Here is a 21,327-nt window from a genome sequence, read left to right as displayed (position 1 = left end):
ATTTTGAAAATAATGTGACTGAGCAATCAGACCGCGATATAGCACCATCATATCTCTCCGCCTGACACAAAGTTGCGTCTTGAGGTTTCGACGATTTGTTTTTGCACTCTTTATAAAATACAATGTCATTTATCTGGGTTCAAGATCAATATTCGTCTGCTTAAAATAACTGCAGTGCTGTTATTTCTGTTACTAAATTTTATCAGTACAGTCATGTGACAGTCTGAGAATGAAAACTGCTGGGATGATCGGTGTGTTGCATATCACGTGACTTCTTGATTCGCTTGCCGCATTCCGTCGGGTTTCGAGCGACAGTTACGGAAGCTACCTATGCCTACCAATGGGATAGGGAGCTGTATATCCCACCGCGACAGCTGAGATGAATCCAGATGTATATTCTGATCTTCAAACATGAAAAATCGCAAAAAGCAGGAGATTGTCGTAAATGCACAGGGATCAAATTCATGATAATGGTGTTGACGCACCATCGTAACATTCGTAACTCCAACTGTTCTTTCCAGGATAGTCATTTCGTTTTATTTGTTCTCACGGTGACTGGACATGGCGTATGCACTGTCTCCGACTGTCTTACAAAAGAAATTGTGAGATTTATCGGTATAATTGATACATTAATAATTTCTATAGGGACTATCACGCTAAACTTGATGAACTAGCATTCAGGTTTAGTCTCAATATAACGGTAGTTTAAACAAAGAAGGAGGGATCCTTCAATACATTAGCTGGTCTTCCGATTATGGTTGCCCCTGTCTCATCGTGGTAGCGGGGTCGTCAGGTCAGCAAAGTTCAAACACCGTTGCCGGAACGCCTGAAGTATTACACGGCGATTCTGTAGTGATTAAAATTAATCAAAATCGTAAGCTCTCACGCCTCATGTGCGTTATCTGCTCCGCATTCCGGTGATTACGGGCAATTAATCATGAATAGTATTTTCCATTGAGAAATGGCGGGTGTCGCCTCGCCCAACGCTCGCATTCTTCAGCCAGTCAGGTACATAAATATTAGCTTATTTGCGTCTTTTTGTTGGATTCGCGATTGTGCAAATTGAGATTAGACCTGATGGAATAGCTTCTGGAATATATTTTTCTTCGCGCTCCGTGTAATTCGGAATGGATTCAAGTACGACTCCCCGTTTTAGAAGTAAGCAAATATTCGCGTCTTTTACGTTCAACTTTTCACCTCATCCCGGCCGTCCAATCAACGAATTGCTAGTCACCGTTGATGGATCGCCTCATTCACGGGGCGCGCACGCAATCAGATCACTTTCAAATGAAGTCGCGCAAATTTGAACATGCTCTTAGTTTCATGAAATTTAGTATTTGCATTCATTGGTCAAATGAATGAGATCGCTTTAATCACACAGAGTTTTCAACAGCAAACAATCTAACACCTAGCATACTACCGTTCGGTCTGATAACAATAAGATATTGCATATAGAAGCTTGCACTGTATTTCCTCACTCCTCCTTTTGGTATACCTCGAATATCCATGATTAAAATATGATCCGTCAAAATGGCATTTACGAATAGACGTATTTGATTAGAGGTTATGTTGTCTTGTACATGGAGCTTTCTAGCACTATTCATATACGATTATACGTATAATGTAATTTAAATCGTAGCTCTAGAAAAGTAAAAATATTAAAGACACCCACTTAAATATTTTAACTGATTTTTAGTTTTGTTTTGTATTAATATTGGTGACGGACGGAAAAGGAAAGGACGGAAAGGACGTAGTTTATTTTTGTCCTTGATGTTTTTGCGGCATATACACCGACTCATGATATATATACACACGATGTGTGCATATGCATACCATGAGTGCATGATGTGCATATGCTGCTGGACAAGGAAGGTGCGGATATAGCCCTGTAGGGCTCTCTAAGTCGTGCACCACCTCTCCATGCTATCCCAGAAATGCATGAGCGTCAAGCAGGGAAGTCGTGGATACCAGTGTTATTAATCAGGTCTCTGGTCTGACCCGGCCGGGGATCGAACCCACGACCCACCGATCAAGAAGCCGGACGCTTCACCATTGCGCTATCTTGATCTACTAACAATTGCTAAACTTCTGTCATGGAATTGATACCCGCGGGTTAGATGCTCAGTAATGAAGCCTTACATGGAGCGACTTGAACAAAATGGACTTATGCACTTTGAGATGTTATGCATTCTAGAACTGGCTAGTTTGTAATATGTTGAACTTCATATTTTCATCAGTGTGAGTACAATTTATTTAGTATTCCATTTGACAACAAAACTGATCATTGTGATCAAACTACTATTACAAATTACGGATGATAACGACATCCGTTTAATTAAAACGTCATCATAAATGTCGTGAGACCCACTTACACACATAAGGGCACTCGGATCACCGTCTCAACAACTTTGTTTGAAAACCGAATAGGGTTGATTGCGTACGCGTAAGTCGCCGTTTGTATGGTAATGAATAGATCAATTAAGCACTTGAGCGAGATAGGGCATTAATATCGGGATATATCGGGACATGTGAAATTCATTATCCTTGTAAACATTAACTTAACTTCACGCATCCGTTTGGAGCCGTACATCGGATAATTAACTTGCCAGGACCATGGAAGTACTCACCATTTCTTGTATTCAGTTGCATACCCTGCTGTGTGTCTGGTTTTGATTATGAGAGTGACCAAATATATAAGTTCGAGCATAAATTAGAGCGCCACATTTCGGACATTTTAGCGAAATGTTATGATCGTGCTGGGTACCGAGAAAATTATCGTTCTACTCTCCGTATCTTCCATTGATGCTTTTCTCTTAACCCCTTTTCCTGCCGATTGCATCAAAATATGAATTCTTTCATATGCAATCCACTGGGAATTGCGTTTTCATATCGTCGTTGATTCATTAATTATCAACCGCAAACTCAATACAATGCTTTTAGCAGACTCGAAATGAGATCAACGTAAGCAAAAGAAAGTTTCTAAGGTTGGACGTTATTGGTTATTGGGAGCAGGGTAAGCGTCGTCGATAACTACAGAAAAATTGAAAGCAGCTTTAAATATAGCAACGAAGCTGAACAGTGCGAGACGGAACAGAATAGAAAATTATTCATTAAATTTGAGTAAGAAAGGTTTCGGTCCAAAAACAAGCCAATCGACCTCCCACATTCGGTAAAAGCACCGCCCGAATTATTACCAATCACAAGAGCAATCTCTGCCAATGAATAGGTTGAATTATCATCAATTCACATCCCGATTCCTCAATACCAAACGCAACGACTTGAAAACGACCAGGTCAAGCGACATACATTCCGCGCCTTATCGCAGATGAGATCAAAATTAATGGATTGAAATCTCCCAGAAAGACGCCGTTTCAAGGTAATCTATGGCGTCGCGAGGCAGAAGTTAGCACTTGAGATTATTACAAAAAGTTCATCAACTTTAGATCTTATCCTAATTTCGATTGTCTGTGTACACCGCGCGATACAAGAAGGCGGATGTGGCCAAGTATCTTTCGTGAGGGACTATTGTTGAGGCAGTCCTATTGAGATTTTCGTTTGAATAAGCAACCACTATTTCTCGAAATGTTAATTACTATTAATAACAAACTTGCTATTAGAGCGTTGGCATTTGGAACAACAGTTTTTCTCGAAAATTATTGATAAGGCTTTTTATTTTCCATGGGAAAACACAACAAACCGCCTAAAACCATTGACTGTAATATACCAACAACGGTTCAAATGATAACAATCTAATAGATAAAACCTCTTTGATAATAATTTATGCGCATATACGCGATAACTTCAACGTTTGTATTGTGTGTGATCCCGTTGAGTCAATAAGTGAAAACCTTTCTGGATTAGTCTGAAATTATTCCGCATTCGATCCGCTGCTGTGATCACAGCACAGTTACTGGGTGTTGTAAAAGTCAATGGAGATAATATCTTACCGCTAGTCTGTTGTCCTCGCCATATTGAGTCTTCACAAAACACAATAGCAGACCTTGCTTACATTTTAATATAGAATGGTAAAAAACAGCAGTCTCGTAGTAAAGATCTGCATGGGCGGAATTCAACATGTCCTGAAAACAATGAAGATTGAGTGGGAATTTGTTTATGTCGTATATACATTCCAACCCTAGTTTTTATTCGCGATCGACATACTGCCCTCATGTTTCAATTCCAAAATCCCACGGTGGGTTAACAGGACTTTCGATTCTCATGACTATCCAGTAAATCAGGGGTGCCCATCCTGGGACCATGGGCATTCCCGTCAGCATATCGTTGTGAATGTAGTGTAGGTTTTCAACCATTAAACGGCGCAGTGTGTTGGATATTCAATATGCATGCGGCTTGCCTTTCCACCACCAAACCAGCAATTAAGAGATTGTCACACCAAAAACAAGCGCAACCATCCAGACTTGTACAAACTACTGGATTTTCAAAAAGCGCTACTAGAACTATATCTAGACCTACTTAATTTTTAAAACTAGCAACTAAAACTAGAAATAGAACTACCCAATTTTCAAAATCCGCAACTATACAACTGGAACTAGAACTACTCAAAAAACCGTTAGTTGCTAGACCATCGACTAACTAAATGAGTATTTTGTACAAGTCTGCCTGAGTAGCTTTACTGGTAGTCCTACAGATAAATATGTATATATATATATAACACATATGGTATGAACACATGTGGTAGACTTTTGTTTTGTGACTCGCTGAAAATAAGGGGTTCTCCGAAGGCTTGTAGATTAGCGTAGGGCAGAACTGGACATTTTACGGCCCGCGAGACGAATACGGACTATATACGTGGGAAGTGCAGTAAAAATTTTGAAGAAAAATAAAATCTGCCCCAAAAGGCCCAACTTCATGTTGATTTACGAAATAATTTGGATTCACCTTCGAGATTTATCCATTTCGAAAACTTTTGTTTCACTTTATGCAAGAAACATGATTATAATAATGGACATCAAATCATTCAGTGTGCCATGAAAAATCATCTTGTGTGTCACTTTTTGGCACGCGTGCCAGGGGTAGCCAATCCCTGGCGCATTCTATATTCATAATAAAGTCGATATTACAATATAACATGGCTTAATTCAAGTCGGAATTATGACATAAACACGCATTCATTCGGCTGAAGCTGCGAAAAGACGAATTCGGAAAACCTACCATCGAAATTACCAGAACGGGGTTTCGAGTTTGAAATGGGAGAGATTTCGACCCCAAAAAGTCACCTGTTGACTACGCCACTGTTAGCAGTGATGGCTCTGAACGAGCAATGGCCGCACAAACATTCAACAGAACACCGGCATCTCGATTCGCCCAAACCTACGACACGTGTTTTCTAGTTTTTCGGCAACTAATATTTTTTCAAATGTGCAACTACAACTAGAACTAGAACTACTCAATTTTCAAAATACGCAACTAGAACTAGAACTACAACTACTCAAAAAATCGTTAGTTAGTTGACCATCAACTATAACTAAATGTTTAGTTTGTACAAGTCTGCAACCATCGCATTAACTGAATATATATAACTAATTAAATACTAACTCATTAATGTACCATTATTTTTATTGTGTGTTGTATTATATAATTTCATAATTCTAACTGTATAAACCAGTATTTTAAATTAAATTGATGTTTCCTAATTTTCCCAAAAGACTGAGGAGGGGGGCATTGGTTTTTCAGAATTTTCAGAAGAAGCCGCGGGGTAACAAGGGTTGGGAACCACTGTGATAAATAGTAATATTATGTAGCTCAATTTTTGTAATATACGCCGAACAGAATAATTTCCGAGAACAAGTTGTGGTGAACCAATTTTTCGAAAAGAACGGCTCGTTACTAAAATACTTTGCAAGACCTGATGATGCTACAGATAATCGCAATTTTAGGTGACAATACTAATACACCGCCGTTACTGTCAAAACGGGTTACTGAAATTGCGAAATCGTTTACTTTCGAACAAGATCTATAGCTATGAATTGTGGATGTTAAAAAATGTTAGTACATGCTTGCTTAGGTATTTCAAGCTTTTCTGGAATTTTATACCCAAATATCCTGGTTGATAATCGTGGGAAATCTGAAACCAGAAAAAGGCAGTGGTATATTCAATGATTTATGTTTTACTTATTTTGACGTGCCCCTTTATTTCGTAAAATTAATCTAGATTAATTATTATTAGTCAGTATACTATTGTTAAGTTTGGGATAACAGCATTAATACAGTCAGTGCCTACACAAACCTTTCATACACTGAAATGGAAATGTTGTTCCGTATCCCATCACGATCCGATATAACATGCCATTCTGAATGTAGGGTTTGGTCAGGGATATCTAGATATTCCTGGGTTTGGAAAGATTAAGCCAATCATAACCGTGGACAGGCAGCATGTCGGGCGTCATTTCCTGAACTCTTGGCCTTGACTGTGTAATATATTATTGCATAGGTCGGCACTGTGTAGATACACGGAATCCGGATTCACTTTAATTTCTCAAAAGCTCCAAAAGTACACCCAATATTGTTTGAAAAATCAAATTCTGTATATTTCCTAACTCGATATATTGCATGCCCCAGTTGCCCGACCATATAAGTACGTAGAATTTGACGAAGACATTCAGTAACGCTACAACCATAGAAAATATTCAATAAAGATAGAATGGTCCATGTACGAACGTACCAGGATATTAAATCTCTATTATTTAAGATATTGTGAATCATAAACATCACAATGCCCTTTTGCCTTGTCTTCTCATCTAGAGGGGGCAAGTTAAACAATAGCAGAGATAAAAAGTTCATCCCCAATACAAGGAACAAAGCGGTCAAATAGTTATTATTAATGAAACTCTGATTCATGACAAGTGCAGCTATTCTCTAATTTCGAGAAAAACAAACACCGTCCTCATGGATTGATATCCAACACAATGGAGAGACTTTAATATCCTAATGGATGTTCCAGAACTATTCCATTAAGCGTAATCCTTTTTCTGGAGACCAACGTTCGTTTCATGGCCACTGTTATTTTTAATATCACAGCGCGGTTGCTATGCAATTCACTAATCGAAAGTGCTTAGGATCAATTCATAATACCTCTATTTGTCATTTAGATTAAAGTCGAATTTGTTTTAACGGCGTAAATGACATCCCATCTATGGTCAGACCATGCAACAAGATTTTGGAATTCACTAACAAAGGTGAAAAAATGGCAATCCGTCGGCGAATGCAGATGCATGGTACATCATGTTGTACTGCGTGGTGCCACATTATGGATACCGATATTTGCATAAGTCTAGGAAGAGACTTCTTAACTACAAACTCAACTAGTTCCATGTTGCGGCTACCACCACAATCTAATTAGACATTTACAAGGTTGGAGACCCGTCTCAGTTGCTCCACTTCTGACCGTATCGTATCATCGAAATCACGAAAGTTAAGGTTAGTACCCCGCATTAAGGGTCGCGAACGTACTCTTCAGCATAATTTGGCGACAATATGAACAATACAGTGCCCCTGTAGGAAGAGTATGACAGTTTGCATCTAACCTTTGCTGAATATTTAATTCAAGCAACCGATTGAAACTTGGTCAAAAAACAAGACTCTCAAAGGAAACTCGTGACTGATTACTTCGTAAATGTCTGCATTCCAAACGATACAAAAACGCGATGGGCGGTTTCTCAAATTTCGGAAAATTGTTGGTGACCATGAATGAATTCCGTTTTGTTTGTAATTCGTGCTTTTGGACCGATGTTTTGTTCTTGGTTCCCCTGCCCATTCATCAAAAGATCTAACTATCCAAACAGAACGCACAATTAGAGCTAAGTCGCGTAACATTCACTTAACCTGCCACCGAATTAATACCTCGATGAAAAAGAATTGCGGACAAAGGAACGATGAACAAGTTGACAAGGAAACAAAAGAGCCCTCATCGCTCCAACTTGATTGCTAGAAAAGCTGTTGCCATCATTCATATCCGACAATATTTGTGTTCCCAATCAAATATTAAAGCTTGGCAGGCAACCAAAATGATAAGAATACGGCTCCTCAATAATTTTAATTGTGTGGTGGCACTGGTCGCCGTTATCGCTTATTATTTTATTTGCATGAAACATACGAGCTCAATGTCGTATACCGCAGAGTGTGGGGTCGAAGTGATCACTGCAATATTACATTAATATCAAGCGATAATATATATCTTTGCTCGTCATCATCCTTTTGTTCTGCGGATTATTCTCTCGTCGGTTGGAAAATCGCGGATTGTTTTCCCACCGTTTGCGTTGCTTATATTTTTTCACTCACCGAGACGGCGGTAATAAATCTCTTCATTAGGAAGTGATATAATTTAATAAGCTGATTTTACCCTATCGTGCCAGACGGTGGGTGTCTTCGTGAGATAATAGTTAAGAGTACGAATATTCTAATCTGTCGAGTAGCAGTTCCATGCTAAATAGACATTGCAGCGCAGTGATTCATGTGTAATAGCTGTAGCTACTTTTGATTCTTACAACCCGAAGTAATTAATATAGGACTATAGGTTATACCAGTTGGATAGAAATACTGCCCCTGGCAGATAATACGAGTACATAGAGGTGGCCTACGATCCGCATTAAACCGATTTCCTGGAACGTTGCACAGCCGGAAACTCTTCGCTGTTGGAATTGCGATAATATCGTTCAGTATCACGTGGTTATCGATGCATTCAGATGTTTTTTTGCTTAAGCGGTATTAAGCAAAGAATTACATCACAGTTTTCGCCTATATAATGTTTTGCTGTTGTTATCATTATTATTGATGGTGATTGACTACTCCGCTATGACTCTTGTGCGCCAAACTTCTACAAATTTGATTCGCATCGTAATGCAATTCGCAAGGACCATTCAAACATGAAATCTGAAATTATTTCACGTAGGCTTGCAGGGATTCTATTTCTATAGACTCTGATGGACATTTTTCGCCGAAGGTGGGTAAGGTTAACGATGGATCTCCAAAATTGACTTTCCTCGTTGTATAGAAACACCTGAGCGTTCTGTCGTAGCATTTCGCCAGAACAATAAACAGCAATCACAGTTTGTGGATTTCCGGTTGAGCGAACTCCAAAGCAGTTCCTCTTAATTTGTATCAACGGACCGTATTAAAATAACAACTGAGGAGATAGATCGACAAGTGTGTGGCACGGGTTGTTGCGGATTGAATGGAGATATGGTTTATAAAGATAATACAATGTGTTAGTAGAGATGCGTGCGTGGTATGGTATTAGTCAATCATCAGTTTGACATGGTCTTCGTCATTCCAAACAAGCGTTCGTGCAGACGAGCTTAAATATACATTAATTAACAGCTGTGTGAAGATCGGGCGTACAGCAGAGATGAGTGGCTTTTATATTTTCAAATCGAAATAGGCCTACTGTTCAAGTCTATATACAAAGCCAGAATTTATTTCGACTCATGTCCAAATCCAAGTAATGACTGACTTAATTTCAATAACGGGATGGCATTTGTAAATTATGTCCTTTGTCCGCACGTTTCCATTGTGAAAGTCCAAATCCAGCCTATAACAGTCCGATCCTAGTCAAGCTAAAATTTTCCGTTTTCTTTTTCTAATCGAAATCCGTACTTCTCTCTGGTGAATGACGATGAACGACAAGGCAGTACACGATAACGAGACGAGATAATGTGGATTACGCTAAATTACACGGTTGAGTTGAACCTGTTCACGTGTACCATATATCGACACAATACTGTGTATCACGTGGCACGAATGATTAAGGCCATAAGAGTTGTCGACGCATCTTAACCCAACAGCGACTGGCCGCCTATCACGTATTTTGCGCTAATTTGATACGTTAGCATCTGCCTATTAGTTTGAGCTTTATGTATAGGACCTCTTAGCCCAACCCTGACCCTTGTACACTCAGTTGAACTAGAAAATGCATGCGTCTTGACCAAAAAGGAATGGCTTCAATACACATACTGGTGTAAACGTTTATATCCTTCATAGGAGCACGTAGCACTCTATACTGAATAATAAGTATACTCAACTTCAGAGGGTCACTTGTTGAAGGTATATCCCTACGTGCATGAAAAGACAATACCCATATATACGTCACTGACTTATGAAATGCTAAAGATCCGCGAAAAGTACGAACAGTGTACGAACAGATTTTCGTCGTAGCATTTTAGCTCTAATAACTGTGAGACCCCCTTTTGTGATCTGAGGGTATACACTTTATTCCGTTATTTCATCATTATTCGTGTACAATGTTATTGACCGTGGCGCAGAAGGCCGTCAGGCGATAAGCGCCATTCTTTTTGTTTAATAAACAACAACAATAACAGCTCTAATAAGATACAACAACAACATTCTATCTGATAGTACAGGCGAATAACAATTCGCAGACAATATAGACATGCCCAGTGAATATCGAATATGTTCAATGGTGTTATCGAATTGAGTCCGGCATCACGTCACACGTGACGACGTATTTCGAGACGCTGAAGTGACGCCTCATGCATTGAAATTTTTACAAACCCTCGTTAAAAATCAAAGGAGTTTTGGGCAATAAATAAATTTAATTTAGCAATGTTTCAATATTTACTCCCCTTCATTTGATAGCTAAAAGGCTGTTAAAACTAGACACACAGTAGACGCCATGCACATTCAACATATGTCGTCATTAAATACTTGCTTACGGACATGTTGAAACGAGTTACAGCGAAAATGTTTATGAGATATCAAGGATTGATTACTAGCCCAGTTTAAATATGAAATATTACTGATCGCTCGTCAATTTATGCGCTACGGTGAGGTCAGGGCTCTTGTCACAGCACAAAATATTACTCAACGTAAGGAATTAGCATAACAGGAAGTTCTGGATTGGTATTTTCAAGCTCCAAAATAATTAAGATATATGGCTGGTCTGGAAGACTAACGAGGAAGTAAGTCATTATACGATGGCTTGAAGGAATTCAATTACCGAGTTTTAGCAGACCTCTTACTTGTATTCAAGAGACTATTCCATCGATGTAAACCAGATATCGATTTTGTTGAGGGACTTGTTCAGTTTATAGAATTAAATGTTATCAGTTAAAAATATCTAGTGTCTGATCAAGTCTTATTTCTTAACTATATTTTAGTATGAGTTGGTAGAGTAAACCTAAGAGTATGGATGTGGTAACCGGTGGATGCAGCGCTGAGGAGACGCATCATCAGATTCAATTCCAGTTGAACGGCAAGAAGATGGCTACAGAAAATGCACCTCATTCGAAGGTGGATGCAAGTTTGATTAGTAAATTCACTCTCGAGTTCGAGGGTAATGAGGCGACAATTAATCTGTCAAAGACGACCGAGGATGCCGAAAGTGATGAGAAACAACCCATTGTAGATATTTCAATTCAGCGACTCTGCATCAAAGGCCACGATAGCATGGACTCAAACGACCCGTCTTCAATCTCGACGCCTCACAAATATCGTGTATCGGATATAAGTTGCCTTGGCAGTGTGACGCAAGATTCAACTGAGAATGAGGAAGTGTGCGATTCGAAGTACGTTTGATTGAATGGATTTTGAGTTATAGGCGTACAACATGTTCGCGCGCACTAGTACCGAAGTCCCTTAACATCTAGTTGGAACAATGGTTAAAGTCTGCGGCGTCACGTCGAAATCGCCGATTCATCCAATAGATTTTATTCTCACCGTCCACCCACACCTACCGCCTTTTGATGTGATGTGGTACCGATGGATCAAAAATTGGAAAATGATCGCTGGCCCCAAAATGTTCAGCCGAAAACATCAGATCTTTTGCTGGCTCAGCACTTTGATACAAGCTCTACCTATCGCGCACATATACATGAATATCCGTCTTTTCAAAAAATATTTATGGACGTTCAAAATTTGATGCTCGAACGTATCATCGGTCCCCATCCGGTGGGTCCAATGGCACACGACCCGGGGACCTATGACACATATACCCTAAAAAACTCAAACGTTACAACTTTTCTTGCTCAGTATTATAATCTAAGCTACAGCAAGCCAAATAAGAATGTTTGGTCGCAACCGTCAAAAAATAGAATGAATATTAACTCAAATGTTGTCATAAAATGACGTTTCGATTTAGGCTCGAACTTAAAAATTTGAGGGTACATACATATTGCCCGAAAATCGACAGTGTGACTTTCAAATACCTCGTTATAGCGATAAAACATCATATGCAATTATTACATGAAGATTTTCTGTACGTAGGCATGTTTCACTTGTTTCATGATTAGTATGCTTGATTATTGTGCTTGATTTGGCTATTGTATCATCGGTCCCCACCCTACGAATTTTATACATGAATCGAAAAAATTCCACCCAAGGAATGTACTGAAAAAATCATAGGTGCCATTATATAGCCTGATGCAAGCACTACACTTCACAAAAAAAATGATTGCTGGTTTGTTCGTGTTGAAGGTTACAAAGAAAAATGTATATGTCGATTTAAATTTAGTTTACACCCCCCAAAACAAAAAACATCTGTGAGAGACGCCATAGCTCGCGCACGTCGAATTTCTTTGTATGTGAGGAAAGATTTTGCCAGCATGCAACTGCAGACAAGTTCACGGAGTATAATCATGGAATTATCATAGAGAATTTTCAAAGTATTTTCGGTCCCAGTGATCCATCGGTACCACATCTCCCCTATGTTTATCCCACTGATGTGAGAATTTCATTGGTGATCAGTAATGAAAAGTTCATTCATGTATAATGACCAATATTATTCAAGCACACTTCCTTTATATTTTTCTCGTGCCTCTGCGAGGACGAAATCATTCCGTTTGATCTAACGCCAAAACATAGTCGACTTCAAGTAAGATCCAAGCGCTACCGAATCGCCCCACGTGTACCTCATGAGCGAGCCGAGATAAAAAATTGCGACCTCAAATATTTACTAGCGGTTAGCTTCCATTCTTAGGCTTAGGGTTATTTTAGTAATTCGAATTCGCTATTGTAATTTCGAGAGTGTAATCATCTTGTAATGATCGCAATATTTCAAGGAGATACATGCTGTGCCTACGCTGCTGTCTGAGATTTCACAACGTTCAAGATTACCTCAAGCACGGTCGAGACGTTCATTTTATTAAATCCGGCGAGAAGAATTCCATACCAAGAGGAATACTTCCCAGTTTGATACAGGTGATATAGGCCGTGAATACTCGGAATCATGCATACTAATTATCCAAACGTATAGACTACAGCCATTCCCCATCTCTATAGCCATTGATTATGTGTTAACGGAGAATATATAACGATAGCGGCATCTGGATTGTTCAAAACAACCAAACTATAATTTTATTGTAACGAGTTTCTCATGGATACTGCATCAACGTATGCATTAGGAATCGAGATTATCATATTGACAGCTGTGCTCTTAAACATTGGCAAAATAACTAAGGCATATCGTAGTGATGATGGCGTATCAATATTTTGTAATCATACATTTTCATCTTCATACAATCTCTAAATGAGAGCTTTCATTACCCATAAAGTATGCAAACAAATTTTTACAACTGTATATGTCTAAAATCGTTTTTGACGAGCTCATTAGATGATCTAATTATCCTATCAGCAGTCGCCCAAATGTTTGAATCCAAGAATCATGAGAATGCAGTCCGCAAAACCGCATTACGGCGAACTCTGTAAATGCATCATTCCGAAATAGATTTATACGTTTCCATCATGCGTCCGGCAATAACCAAAGGCATTTATATTCCGCGCGGAACTGAATAGCGCTCGAATTTTAATTTGATGGTTGTAAAAAATAATTGATCCACCATGCCTGTTACAGGTTGACGCATGTTGGTCTAAAACTAATAATGTATAAAGGAAAATATTAGATTGGGAATGACATCGCTTTGTTCAAAATAGGTCACCGACATCCGTGCATTCGCGGACGACTCCGGAGCGAACCAATTAAATTCCTAATTATGCAAAGAATCAACAGATTTACGGTCGCCGTTAAAACGTAGACAAAAGGCGCTCGGCGTTTCAAAGCGAATGGCGGAACGGATAATAGTACAATTAAAGGAAAGGCCCTTTCATTTTGTCGAGTATATATACGTTAAAATCACTCCGCAAAGCAAACAACAAGGATTTCGATCAGTCCAAATACTAGCGCCATATTTACGATGTCTGTTCGGGTATTTTGATATTTGTGAAATATTAATCAGACAAACTCTTATAGCAGCCTGATCGTTGATAGTAGCTTCGCGATTTCTGAAATACGTATACTAAAATGGCTAATTTTACCCTGTAACGGTTTAGGGCTGATCATTGAATAATCAAAACGGCTGAGTTGTCTGGGGATTTTTCGTGTATTCGACCACTCTAAAGTTAAACCACAGGCGCAATATTGTTAAAAGTAGCCTACACATGCAAAGCTGCCTTATCATATTACCGACGGTGGAATTCGCCATTAATATATTATACCGACCATACCAGTGTACGCAGAACGCAGTATACATATAAACGCATAGCCTATCCGTTTTCAACGCGCGTTACCATTACTTATACCAGGGGTCACCAACTCAAAACGGGTCGCGGGCCACTTTTCAAATTTCGTAGCGGCCGCGGGCCGCATAAATTCAATATCGATATAAAGTGGGCAACCACGTTTTAAAACTCTACGTCAATACAACGCTGTGCTACCTAACATATAGACGATGGCTATAGTGACCACAAAAAAGTAATATTTTATTAAAGGAATAAAAATACAACAAAGGATCACTGTCATCAATTTCATTTTATTTCGAACTCCGAGCTGTGCACGATACCTAGAAAGGTTTTTTGGGACTAGCGAGATCCGTAACTAGCTGAAAGACCATCCCCACTTAAAGCTTAATCTTGTGGGTAAGCCCTAAGCCAGTGGCTCTCAAACCTTTTTAGACATGCCCCCTATATGATACTGAAAAATTTCGCGCGCCCTTATCGTCATATCACTAAATGCATCCAAAATGCTGGCTATCTGAACGGATAGTTTGATGGCATAGAAAGTTATGAATGTTGATGAGGGAATTCTGTAATATGAATTCCGGATTATACACAGAGCACTAGCTATACCTATGAATTCGAGGGAAATCGCGCGTAGCGCGAAAAATATTTCAGTTGAACGCAGCTCCACGGCCCCTTCAGATGCTTTCACGCCCTCATAAGGAGGACGTACCCTCAGTTTTAGAACCACTGCCCTAAGCATTTTTCTAAGCGTCTCGGTATTGGAAGTGTTTGGGCCATTGCACGTCAATTTCAGAATTTCAAAATGTTTTCTTAGCTTTCTTCCGAAATCTCAAATCATGTCGCGGGCCGCAAAATATGACCTGGCGGGCCGCATGCGGCCCGCGGGCCGCGTGTTGGTGACCCCTGACTTATACCCTGGAGAAAGAATAGAATATTTAACGCACGGCTCTATGCGCTTTGCACATCACCACCTAACGTCCTCCTAGATTGTTACGTCATGCGATCACTGAACCTTGAAGGCGCCGTATTTGCAGTTGCACGATTGCACACCACTCCTGACAACGATCGCAAAGTACAACGGGTACTGTAGAATAGGAGCATGTTTCATCGGATTCTGTTAGATGTTATTACTATATCATCATGTGGTATGCAGCCTATTGTACACTATTTACCTATTCCGAGCCCAAAATTTTTGCCATGCCTAGAGTGGTCCTGAGTCGCATCCTATAATATGTCATAGGTATTTACAGACTTATTAAAGCATTTTAGTTTCTGCAATCATGATAGGGTCACGATGGGTAGGTTTCACAGTCGTAAGTTGTCCCAACATAAGCAATAGGCATACGGCACCTGCACATAGAGGGGAAGTTGCCATCAGTTCTCCTGCTTTTACTGCTCGGTTGTGGGGATTATTTATTAGCTGCAGCTCTAATAATACGGCCTAAACTGAGGGACCTATAACAAAAAGGAATGAGAATGGTAGGGATAGATGTCTTTATACTAGACAATTATAATTATCTTTGCGACTCCTTTTGATCAATCGTAGATGGCGAAGGGAACGGAAACATTTCGTAGTAATACGTTGACCCATCACTTCCGACACGCATCATGCAATTGGGTATCGATCGTGCGTTCATATTTTTGACGAATCTCCTTCAGGTTTTCAAGAACGGCGAAGCTTCTTATCATTCTATGAAACCAATTACTGACGAGGGGGAAGAGAACAGCGATGCCCAGAGTCCCATTGAGGTAGGTTTTGCACGAATGGTTTTCTGAGCTAGTATAGAAAGCATGGATGATATAGTTGGAAACTGATTACGGATTAGAGAGCGAAGTATTATGGAATATTAGTGACTTTTTGGATATAGCAGATTTGATTCCAATTGATTCTCTCTTTGAATCCCCACGCATTATAAATTCGACGAGCCTTGCAGATCGTCTACGGAGAAATGACTAAGCAGAACTGACTTAAATTTATATGTGGTCGTCTGATTGTGCATGGGCCACACTACCACAGCTTTAGATACATACCGTGCCCTGTATATGAGTGGTATATGGGACACAAACACATAACACCACATCAGGGACACGACGCCGCAATGCACCAGGAAACCTTTTACTCGTATGGCAACATCTCCATAACGTTGGACGACTGACCGGGGTTCATTTCTGACTGTTCACGCCTTAGATCCTAGGATGGAATGGCACGTATTATACGGATTTTAAAACCATTACTCGTATAGTGCGCCATATGTAGAAGCTACATGACGGGCATCGATATGGATAGAAAGTAGTATCCTTAATATCCTTCTTCTACTCGCGAAACTTATTGGTGACTCTTTCAAATCGTGGATTCTTTCACACACACACTTGTTGATATCAAATTGGATATGCAAGTCTATACAGGCTGCTGTTCTTGTTCGGTACCCACTGCTCAGTTGCCATCCGTCCATGGGGATGACACTGATCAGAACTGGCCAATCAATCTCCAATACAAAATACGAATGTTTACTAGGGCTCTTCAAAAATGACCTTTTTTCTTAAATCGTACTGGCTACTTGATAAAATTGTTAGGTTACCTTACCTAAATTTGGATTTGAATAAAATAGTATTTACGGTGGGAACCACTATAATAAATAATTAAAGAATTGGTCACCGTAAATACTATTTTATTCATAAACCAAATTTTTCGACGGCCATAACTCCGCTTCCACTGGTTGGAATTGAACCAAATTTGGTGAACATCGTTTCTATACATAACCTAACACTTTCGTGGGGTAAACAGAAAATTTTCAAATTTTTTGCTATTTATTTTTATATAATAAATATAAACTTTCTCCTCCTGTAGCAATGCGGCTACTGGTTGGAATTGAACCAAATTTGGTGTGTAGACTTAAATTAGGTAACCTAACAATTTTATCAAGTAGCCAGTAGGATTTGAGAAAAAAAGTCATTTTTGAAGAGCCCTAATGTATACCTGTAAAATTTTGGACGTTTTCACAATTTTAACATGGCTCTCTGCATATTACTGATACCATATCATGCCTCACATCCATCACCAATTCAACATACTTCTACATCCAAAATTTCAGGCAAGTTGAAGTCGCAGATATGTGATTGTGATGTAGTTTCGTACGAATTTCAGGTAATGTAATGACTGTTATTGCCTTGTACCAAGCGCGACCAGCACAAGGCAATCTGCACTTCTGATTCTGATTAGCGGTAGATCCAGGAAGTTGCAAACATCAAGAATACAAAAAAGGCAACATCATTTTCCATCGGTGTGGCATGTAGTTAATCTGTCGAGATGAAAGGGCGTTGTGCGGTTCGAAACAGTCATTCTCGAACAGGAGGTAGTTCGGCGTTCAGAAACTTGTAACGACAGTCGATGGCATTCAAATGAATAATGATGCGACTAATCGACGTTTTAATTTCCTAATTTGTTGCGGAATCGACCTTACACGCCCGGCCCGTTAAAAATTTATGGGAACGCCTGCTTCGTCGGTGATTAATACGGGAAAGGCAGACGCAGACCTAATTGTGTTCGCTTTGCTGTAAACAACGTCAAATCAGCAACGTATCTGTCCTAATAACGACGTTTCAATGAACCAAGCTCAAAACATCGACCCATATGTCTCATTATTATTCACATTGGTTCCGCTCTCACGGTTATCAAAATAATGTCACTGCACCAATAGAATATCACCTCATAATTCAAGCTGACTTTGTAGCACGAACGCTGGTGCGCATGTATCGGCGTTGTCAAACGCGATTGAGAGGGTTAGCTTACTCTCGATTCAAACTACTATTAAATAAAAGATGACGGGTATCTAATTGGGAGGGTGCGATCTCGAGTTAATTTATTCCCGGACTGTCCTGTCTAAACTATCGGGCTTTGAGTTTGTAATGAGATCACTGCCTGTCGCGATCTCAAAACCTGTCATTATAGAATGCCACCGAGGCGTTGATTCTGTCTGACTATTCTATATACCGCATCGCCTTTATTTGGATTTTGGATCTGGTATCGCCAGCATTTCGTGTTTCTGTGAAGCATGGATATGTGTGTCGTATTGCAAAGTGGGGAATGTGATATTTAACTAAACGCTTTATATCCATTTTTTGCGTACATAAATTGACATTCTGGTACAGTGACGAGGAGGCATTGGTTGGAACTAAGCATTCACTACACTGATGGACTTATAGTCAATCCGTAAGCTGCACTATCCGTGAAATAACAAGGAGCAAAAATGACCGGTGTAGCTTGGCAAGTCAGATAGGTGTTGTAGACATTACGAAAGCTGTCGTGAATCTAGCAAATTTTGTTTTGCCGGTTTAGTTAACATGCTCTCGGCAAATAAACTCCAAGGATGAGAATTAAACTCTGTGGGCCATTTATTTTTCCGTATTTTTCCTTAATCTATTCCGGAAATGCGCGCATCTACCATTAATTATACGTCACCTAATACGGTAATAGTGTTGTTTTCGCGTATCGAGGGGGTGTAATTACGCGTTGAAAATTGTGCCGACCTTTGCAATCCGACACCCCAAAATTGCGCTCGAGATATGATAATTGCGATTCTTAAGGATCGGGTAAATCTTTGTCTTTTAGTTCTGCAACGGGTTCATATAATTGGGTCTAATTTCGCGGTATCGTGAATTTTTCTTGGTGGTTTCGTGAATTATGGTAATACAGAAGATTAAACGCTGGTGGGTGATGATATAAGTTGCTCGAAAGCTCCAAACTTTAAAGACCTTGCCGTGCGTAATAGTGTACGTGTCACGTAATTGTAGTTGTGATTTTGATTCACACATATACCCGGTGCACAAAACCAGGCTAGACGATATATGAGGTCAAGAAGATCTCAAAGATGAATTTGAGATTCTTAAGCCCGTAGCATATATCTCATTGGAAACTTCGCTATGCTCATTATCAACTATATTCACCATTATACCCATAGTCGTAAAATAAACTATAAGCCGGTTTGTGTTCGTAAACATGTTAGATTGCTTTAAACAGATTTTCATAACCTCTGCGTAGTCCATGGTTAATTAGTTATATTCAATGAGCAATCAGTCGTCTTGTCATACTTTTGTTATGTTCATTGTGACACCCAAACACAGACCAGCTGACAGAGACGGTTAAAATAGTCGACGTGGCTACTTCAGTAGCAGTAGAAGTAATGCCTCATGTTTCTACTCAGTTACAAGCGGAAGTCGAAATTTCAAAGACATGTCACATCTACGCCAAGCAAAAGTAGAAAGTAAAGAAATTAAAAGTATTCAAGTCAGTAATGGTTCCTAAAAGTAGATTTAGTGTATGCGTCGCATACTTTTAGCTGGTAATCGGAGGGCGCCAATCCATAAATTGCAGGGTCCATCTTCACGAGTAACCGAAACTGACCAGTGACGCCACGAATAGCTGCAATTTTCCAAAGTCGATTCAGTTACAGTGATACAGGGGCTTTTTCGCCCAATTGTCATGACAATTTCTCTCATAAAAGTGATGCCAGCGTATCCCAAAATAACTTTCTACTTTAAATAAGCGAATGTGTAAATTGTAGGTAGTTTTGCCGGGGCCTACGATAAATTTGCCTAAAACAACTGTTAAGTAGAAGTGAAAGTAGTGAGGAACATAGCCACTCGAGTAAGTATAGTAGAAGTAGTTAGAACCGCCTTGGATATTGGGAAAAAGTAGAAGCAATTCGTTACCCCACCCCTCTGCTAAAATACCTGCTTTGAATATGGCGTGAACATGACAAATTGTTACCCCATGTGATCCACGACCGTTCGACAATTCATCATACTACATACGACATACGACATACTATTACACATCCCAATAAATACCTGTACAATCGAAAGGAATAAATCTTTATACGTCATTTCCAATGATATCAAGATGCCCGTCACTTATTGATAGGTTTTTAGCAACAATGCAGTGTTGTGACAATGCTGTGGAGATATATCCGCGATAAAGTACGCACGATAATTGCAATCCAATGACGACCTCGCTGTCACGATTCGCTCTTCGGTTGCAAGTCAATCACGAGTAGCCTATACCCACACGTCCAAAACCAGATAAACTGTACACTTGAAAGCGTCTGTGATTTGCGCGAACTCGGCCCTATGAATTTATCATGAGGATATCCCGGGATTTCACACGTAGTCGTTAAGTCTTGCGGGTAATTGGAAAATCAAGCGGAATTTCGCAAGAAAAAAGGTAATGATAAACTGCGCACATGGTGGTACAGTACGGATTATTACGGCTATGCGCTGAATGGTGGGTTCCAGCCGTGACGAACACAAAAGCATTAAAATTACGCGAAAAAAGCTCGAAAATAATTCCTCTCTTGTACCGCAATCATCCTATGGGAAACGGGAATTTGTCAGTGAGCAGGACGATTGCGAATTTGATGTCGTGAGTACGTGCGGGATATGTGAATTTTTTCATCTAGTAATCTCTTGATTTATCTGGAACTTCAAAATTGGTTTGTGTGATAATTTCGCGACATTGATAATAATTCTTTGTCTCCTGCATAGTTTTTTATTAGATCAGCTAAAAAAAATTTACTATCTTACAAGCAATTCGCTGGTTCAATGTGTAAGTAGCTGAGCAGTGTAGTGGATGCTTATAAAAGAAGTACACATATTGAAATAAACCCGAAAGTTTTCGGCTGACACTCGTCAGGGGTAATTGCCGGCGATTACTTCTGCCGAAAATATTCGGGCTTATTTCAATATGAATATGTTATTCCATTACATATTTAGGTTCTGTACCTCCGAAAGTCTCTTCAAGCAGTGTAACTAAGTCTTACACTGTGACAAAAAATATGTTTCTGT

The 21,327-nt window shown here is 39.6% G+C and overlaps 1 protein-coding gene across 3 annotated transcripts in view; it reads left to right on the top strand.

Annotated features, from left to right (window-relative positions):
• The window catches only part of LOC145442730 (zinc finger homeobox protein 4-like), a 123,896-nt gene that overhangs the window by 39,123 nt on the left and 63,446 nt on the right, over positions 1-21,327 (top strand). Inside the window, exons 1-3 of one of the 3 annotated variants that reach the window (XM_080320712.1) lie at positions 11,105-11,540; positions 13,032-13,170; positions 16,147-16,236. The exons of 1 other annotated variant lie outside the window; for it this stretch is intronic. In XM_080320712.1, the coding sequence (XP_080176838.1) occupies positions 11,161-11,540; positions 13,032-13,170; positions 16,147-16,236 (609 nt within the window). In that variant the 5' untranslated portion in view covers positions 11,105-11,160. Of the gene's footprint in view, positions 1-11,104; positions 11,541-13,031; positions 13,171-16,146; positions 16,237-21,327 lie in introns of those variants that run through there. One more of the 3 variants, XM_080320713.1, reaches the window with a different exon arrangement.

Source organism: Botryllus schlosseri, chromosome 7 (assembly GCF_051294905.1).
Source record: "Botryllus schlosseri isolate E-star chromosome 7, Bs_hap1, whole genome shotgun sequence".
Classification (NCBI taxonomy): Eukaryota; Metazoa; Chordata; class Ascidiacea; order Stolidobranchia; family Styelidae; genus Botryllus; species Botryllus schlosseri.
Note: the sequence above shows the minus strand (reverse complement) of the source record. Positions and strands in the feature narration are given on the sequence as shown.